General features: G+C 42.9%; 1 protein-coding gene across 1 annotated transcript in view; it reads left to right on the forward strand.

Moving 5' to 3' along the window:
- Positions 1 to 6,051, forward strand: part of LOC139739037 (transformation/transcription domain-associated protein-like) — a gene marked incomplete at its 3' end in the record, with an annotated part of 80,302 nt that extends 74,251 nt beyond the window's left edge. Inside the window, exons 67-74 of the mRNA XM_071649652.1 lie at positions 96 to 290; positions 939 to 1,087; positions 1,639 to 1,703; positions 2,446 to 2,721; positions 3,411 to 3,510; positions 4,512 to 4,812; positions 5,570 to 5,771; positions 5,944 to 6,051. Of these exons, the coding sequence (XP_071505753.1) occupies positions 96 to 290; positions 939 to 1,087; positions 1,639 to 1,703; positions 2,446 to 2,721; positions 3,411 to 3,510; positions 4,512 to 4,812; positions 5,570 to 5,771; positions 5,944 to 6,051 (1,396 nt within the window). The remainder of the gene's footprint in view (positions 1 to 95; positions 291 to 938; positions 1,088 to 1,638; positions 1,704 to 2,445; positions 2,722 to 3,410; positions 3,511 to 4,511; positions 4,813 to 5,569; positions 5,772 to 5,943) is intronic.
- Positions 6,052 to 7,444: the final 1,393 nt, after the last annotated feature.

A 7,444-nucleotide genomic window follows, 5' to 3' on the forward strand; every position in this document is an offset into this window, starting at 1 on the left:
CTCTATCAATCTTTATATTCATCTATCTGTTTTTCTGTGCATCTATTTACCTATTCATCAATCTAATTCTGTCAATCTCCCTCTCTCACCCACAGACAAATGTCTCTTGGTGAGTCAGCCATCACCTGTTTTCTGCACGCCTGCCGACACCAGAACGAGAGCAAGTCCCGCAAGTACCTGGCCAAGGTGCTCTGGCTCATCACGTACGACGACGAGAAGGCTGACCACCCACTGGCCAAAGCTGTGGACAAGTACTCTGTGGGTGTGCCCCCCATCCAGTGGTTGCCATGGTAACTCATCATCTCAACGCGATAATCTTTGTATCCCTACGCTGTACAGATTCACAACAATCCTCACTTGTAGAGACAGCCATTTGTGTCTAGAGTAAATGGTTATCAGCGAGTTGATGAAAATAAAGACTGATTAGTTGCAAAATATCTGTATTCTGTCATCACTTGACCACATGCTGTAAAAGAACAAATAAACCAAACTGCAAAAGGAAAAGATGATAAGATGATGCAGATGGCTGCAAATTTAATGCCACTGAAGCCACTTGATTATAATCCTGGCAATGTTGATGAGAATAATGGTACACAGTAATAGTGACACTTTATTCATAGAGAACCAGTGAGGGTGTTGGCATGTTCTAGCAATAATGTCGGCTATATATACATGTATAAGAATGGTACCTGGGATGCTAAGTTCCCTGAATCTTGAACTATTTCTTCAAGTCTGAAGAGCAGAATATAAAAACCTCTCTGATTTAGAATTGATATTGTCCTTGGAGATGGAAGTAATCACACAAGTATCTTCCAGAAAGCTATATGGAGACTCCATGATTTTGAGGCTTGAATGTTGGCAGTCCTTCATGAAGCTACAAAGCTGCAGTGAGTGTCGCAGGATGATGCTACAAGTCATGCCTTTTTGTCCACGTTCAGGATTCCACAGCTGCTGACGTGTCTGGTAGGAGGGGAAGGCGACCTCATCATCAGCATCCTGATGCAAGTCGGGCGTGTCTACCCCCAGGCTCTCTACTTCCCCATCAGGACCCTGTACTTGACCCACAAGATCGAACACAGGGAGAAGTGTGAGTGATGGACATTAGGCACAAAAACTCACCCCTTCTCTCTTCCACCACCCCTCCCTCCTCCTGCCTTCCCTCCTAAACATTCCAAGCATCAGAGTCCCATTTTACAAAAGTTGTAAGGAATAAAACTCTCACTAGAATAGCAACTTCTCGCATCAACAGCCATTCAGGAAGCTGAATTCTAATTATTAGCGTGACAATTGTCATTCCAAGGCAACTTGCCGACTGAAGATGGTTGCATACATTTCCTTTTTGCTGTATTTCTGTGTGTGTCTGTGCATGTGTGTGTGTTTGTGAGACTGATCAAAGTCAATGAGTGCTAAATTTGATATTGAGATGTGTTTTTGGAGAAATAAGAATGATTTTTTTCTGTTATAGAGTTATAGCAAATGGCATTTAGAAATAAAGTTGCTCTTCAAGTAGTAAATGCTCTTTATTTATCATGTGATTTAGGATGAGTCAATCTTAAAAGAAAAAAAGGTGTTCTTGGAAGTGTTGAATGTATGAGTGATACAGTTTTCTATGTTTACTCTCTTGCTCTCTTGTTACAGTTAAGAGTGGGGATGCATCCATCGCCCATCTGCGTCGCCTCTCGTCCACCTCCCTGGCTGCCAAGGCCGCTGCTGCGACAGCATCAGAACCTCCCACGCCCACCACCAGCGAGGCATCTACCACGTCGGCAAAGCCAGCCGCATCCGGCAACACCGTTGGCACCGGTCAGCCGGCCACCAGCAAGGATGAGATCAAGACGGAAGGAAACGGGAGCACCGTTGCCACGACAACTGCCACCACCTCAGCTGCTGGTGGTAAGTGATGTCACTGTGGGAGAGATGATGATAGCATCACAGTTGAAGTGATTAAACCTCGTCTTGAGGATGGATTAAATCTTGGGCATATCTTTAATGTGATGTTAATATGTAAACTTAAAATTAGTGATTCTTGCATCAAGTTTCTATTGCAACTGATTAGCAAATTGCCCTTTATCAATGTAAATAAAGACAGATTATTCAGTGTTTGAGTAATAACCACAATAAATATCAGAGGCATGCATACTTGGGTTGGATTTAAACACATGTCCTCCTGATAGCTAGGCAGGTATTGTATCCGATAGACTACCAAGCCTCTACTCATAGCCAGTGATGGTTCTTGGGGGCATTTCATGAAGGGTTTTGCCAGATTTTTTTTTTTTGACAAACTGTTACAAGCTACTGAAATTTGTTGCATCTGATTAGCCGAGAGCAAATTTGTCCGATAAACTAACTGACCAAAATGCTTCATGAAATACCCCCCTGATCCCTTTCATCTGTATGAAAGAGGCACCAGTAATCTCTATAACGTTTCTCATTGTAGATGCCAAGAGCAGTACCACCACATCTGCTGTAACCACGGCAACACCTGCAACTACATCCTCCACCACCACTGCTGCCACCACTAATGGCACGTCAGCCACAACCACCACAACCTCCACCACCTCCACCACGGCCACTCCGGCTCCAGGCCTGGGGAGCAGCGTCAGCAACAACCCCGGCCCCATCCGCGCCTCGGTCCCGATGGTCAGGTGCTCCAAAATCATGGGGGTGCAGCGGGACCTCCACCCGATCCTCCTCTCATCGCTGGAGGGCATCGTGGACCAGGTATGATTGCCTGCAGCAAAATCATACTAAACTCTTTCAATCGACAGAGACTGCATATTGTATACGCTGTTTATTTTGCGAGGTATTCATTTTCGCAAATTTCGCAAGTTAGATGCTGATTGCGAATTTAACAAGACACAAAGATATGAATGCTAGACCTGACAAAGATGCAACATGCATGTGTGTATTTTTCTGTTCTTTATGGTCCCCTACGGTCCCCTACGATCGCAAATTCAACCCCTTTGCAAAATTGTCCGAAAGTCCTGATTCGCAACAAATTAAACTCGTTGAATATATGGCTTATGAATGATGTGAGTTATTTGACAATAGAGAGCATTGTGATTTCAAAATGCATAATGATGTCCTGAAGCTGAAAAGGTGTTGAATCAAAGCATGATTGAATTTCAGTTAGAATTCTTTTTTGTAACATGAGATATATATGTGCTATATCATTGTGTGTTGGGGACATCGTACTGGAACTGTATAATGCGATCAAAACCAATGTTTTTAATTTGATTCATAAAATTGTACTTATTATTCTTCATTATGTATTGATTTATTATTATTATTTGTAACTGATTTGATATAACTTCAGGAGGAACAAATATATCTTCTATTTTTATTCCCCTTCATGCATTACACATCCCTACCTCATCCATTTACACTGCAATCTGTCTTTCAATCTCCAGATGGTTTGGTTCAGGGAGAACTGGTACGAGGAGGTACTCCGCCACCTGCGGCTGGCCCTGGCCAAGTGTCAAGCTGTCGCCTTTGAGAACAGGGGGGCAGGTAAGATGAGAGAGAACCGCACACCGTAGAGTTTAGTGACGACAGCCGCAACAGCTCGCCAACAAAGTTGAGACATTAGAAAAGGATTGTAGCCATAAGAGGCATAGAGGCATACAGGACTTGACTATGAAAACTTTAAAAATGTGAATGTGTCGGGAAAAAGAAAAAGCGTAAGAGCAGTCCGCCACAGTGATATTTGATGGGAATTTTCAGCTCAGAGTGTAGAAAGTGGACCTCAGATGATTGATTTGTGTCACAGCAAGAATCAAATTCAACTTTATACATGGAGCCAGGCAGAACACACAGTGAATTTTCAATGCCACACTGCATGTGCATATGCAGTACAAGTTTCCAGTGTTCTCCAAGTAAGGTGACAATATGATGATATCGTCGGCCTCATGCCAAAAGGGCCTTAACACCATAGACTTTGTACAGTGTTAGGGCCCTTTTGGCATGAGGCCGACGATATGGGCATACTTGTATATACCTGGTGTAGCCTTTATATTATTTCACTGCTCTTGCAGAGGGCCTTGTAACCATTAAAGACATTATTTACCATTTGCAGAGGAAACAAAAATCCAGCTTTAATGCTTCAAAGTAGTTATAAAATGTGAGTTAAGGATAGAAATGTGAAAATGTTAATCATTAGAATCAATGTTAAGTGTTGTTAAATATGCAAAATGTGAACAATAGTTATAATAAGATTGTTTCTAGACTAAACCGTCTACACTTATGGTTTATTGAGAAAAATAGTCATAACTCCTTATATTTTAGGCTTTACTGCGAAATTCTTATATGGTAGGATGTTTGTGATACAACTGACCTACACATATGCATCAAATGTGATAACTCGAACATTTTTAAATCACTGCTCCCAATGGTAAATAGTACCTTTAATTTTACACACACTGAAGAGGTACTTGCGGACAGCGACTTATTTGCCATCTTCACTTTCCTCCTCGTGTGTGTGTGTGTTTGTGTGTTGTATTTTGTACTGACAGTCGTGGAAGCCAAGGTCACCCCGCACACACTGAGCTTCGTCAAGAAGTTGGTCAACACCTTCGGCGGTGTGGGCATTGAGAACGTGAGCAGCGTGACGCAGACGCTGTCGACCGCCGCCTCGGAGCTCCTGGTGCGGCGGGCCCAGGCCACGGCCCAGGACCCCATCTTCCAGAAGCTGAAGAACCAGTTCAAGATCGACTTCGACTTCACGCAGCCCGGCGCCACCAAGCTGCGCAACCTAATCTCCATGCTGAAGAAGTGGATCAAGATCATTGAGACAAGGACCAAACTCCTGCCAAAGTGAGTCCATGGTGTTCTTGTCCTCATTTTCTCATACTAGTTACGTTCACACGCTGTTCCTAAACTTTAAGTTTAGGTCGAAAACTTAACTCTCGATGATTAGCTTGTAGTTTAGTGCCGTGTGGATGCACTCGAAAGTTAGCAATCTTAAAGTTTAGTCAATGATTACGTAGAACCACAAGACATCTTAGGGTTTACGCTCTCTCCATGAGCTACTGGGGGTCCCCACTGGTAGTTTCACTCCGTGTGGACATAATAATCAACAAGCTTGTGAGTTAGCGTGAACCTCGTTTGCTTCCGGGTCAATCTCCAAGTTTGACACTTGTATGTGAAAGCAACTGCTGATAAAGCAGAGATTTTCTCGTGAGTAATTCTTAGTGCTTGGCTTGCTAAGATGAATTTCATGGACGGTCACGCCAATTGAGTGAGCGCTTCAAACAGCTCACCGCTGCAGCACATACATGTAATATGGTGAAAGGTATTAAATTGGTCTGTATTATGGCAGCACATTCACTTACACTACAGGACTAGTGAACGTGAAGAAAACTTTGAATAGCAGTAAGCCCCTGTATACAATATAGCACCCTTGAAATCAAAAGAAAAAACATAAGATGTTAAAAGATGTAAGAATACTGGCAGCATTTATCAGCATGACTGACTGCATGTTGCTGGGACTGCATGGCCTGGGGACAAACTTGATAGAAAAATGATTCTGCTATGTTAATGTGATCCCCCTCTCTCTGTGCTTGACCACCAGGTCCTTCCTGATTGAGGAGCGATGTCGCTTCCTCAGCCATTTCTCGTCGGCAACGGCCGATGTCGAGCTGCCCGGCGAGTTCCTGACGCCGAAGCACAGCCACTACACTATCCGCATTGCCCGCTTCATGCCCCACGTCGAGATCACCCACAAGCACAACACGGCTGCCCGCCGCCTCTACATAAGGGGCAGTAACGGCAAGGTGAGTGTCACCCTATTCGGTCCTCCCTCCCACCAGACTTTCTTTGATCATCTTCAAGAAAAATTAGCATATAATCAAGAAAAAAAAGAGAAAGATGTTAAATGATTTTTGACACCAGCGTGTGAATCATTTGTCTCCTTTTGTTATTCATTCTTCTACTTTTATCCACCAGATCTATCCCTACCTGGTGGTCAACGATGCCAGTATGGCAGAGTCACGACGAGAAGAACGTGTCCTCCAAGTCCTGCGAATGCTGAATCACTACCTTGCCAAGAGGAAGGTGAGGGAAGAGAAAACAAGCCCTATTCTCTCACATCTCCACTGTACCGTTTTTCGTTGTTATCAGTCACTAGTCATGAGTAGTGGTCACTGATATAAGTTGTTAGTCATTAGTCACTGATAGTAGTCATGTGACATTATTTTCACTCAGTACTGTCATTGTAGCCTCACTTTATTGTGTTTAGTTTCATCCGTAAATTTTAAGATCTCTTCTCAGGAGGGTAAAGTGCGCTTGTTGTTCAGACTCAACATACTGTAAAAGTGGAAATTTTCACGCTTTTTGCACAACCAGAAGCTAGCGTGAAAATGAAAGTACACAGATATTTTTGCAGACCATATGTCCCAGTAGTTTATATCCTGATTCAGCGGAATCCAAAATATGCAAAATTCATCTTACCGGGCCAAGCGCAAAAAGTTACTTGTGCAAAAATAGCCACTTTTACAGTACTTTAGCTATTATGTTGTCACTAGCAACTGCTGTGCTATCGCAAGGGAAATAGTGCAGGTCTGTTTGTGGCAATGACATAGTTAGTTGATTGATTTGATAGAGTCCTGCCTTAGAATTGTGTTCAGGTGACTTTTGACATTTCAACGCATCAAGTTCTCAACTTATGTAGACGCCAGTTTTTTATTCCAAGTGCCTGTCCTTGGTTTTTTCCTTGCTTCAAATCTAGTCGTTAACAATCTGTCCAGCAGTAAAGGAACATGTGTGATTTCCCATGAAACATCAAACATGACAAATTAAGTATTTTTTTTTTCTAATCATTATACAAAGGGACTATCTTGTATTTGGGTTTATGCAGTGTCCATGTTACCATTCGTAGTATTTTCTTGTGTCGTGCTGATTTATTATCTCTTTGTGTGCCATGATGTAAACCCTCTTGTGTCACATTATTCTCAGACCGCCATGCATGAGTGCTTTTGGAAAACAGAATGTTTTCCAGAGCCATGAAACAGTTTATAGAAACATTTATGCTAGAAATGTAGTACTGCAAAGTTGTAGAGGAAATTGCAAGCATTACCACGATGTACATTTTTTGACAAGGCTGTGTGGCTGTGACGCTTTCAATGTACTGTTGCATATTGCAATATGTTGTTGTTGTTGTTGTTGTTGTTCATTTTCCATATGTGAAGATGGCTGGATAGCCCATATTCAGCTACACTAAGCTGGTCTTCCATGGGGTCCAGTTGGATGTGGGGTGGGACCACTTCACCGGGTTAGACACCCTGCTCTTTTCGATGAATGAATGAAGCGGGATCTTTTACGTGCATGAGCTGTGAAACTCTCATACACGGGACCTCCATTTTTATGTCCTATCCGAGGGGACAGAGTGTTTTGCCTCTTGCTATAGAGGGGACGGTATGTTTACACACAACATTGCTCAGTCCAGACT

The sequence above is a fragment of the Diadema antillarum genome, unplaced genomic scaffold (assembly GCF_040938485.1).
Source record: "Diadema antillarum isolate AM-2024a unplaced genomic scaffold, OU_Dant_1.0 seq00000780_RagTag, whole genome shotgun sequence".
NCBI lineage: Eukaryota > Metazoa > Echinodermata > Echinoidea > Diadematoida > Diadematidae > Diadema > Diadema antillarum.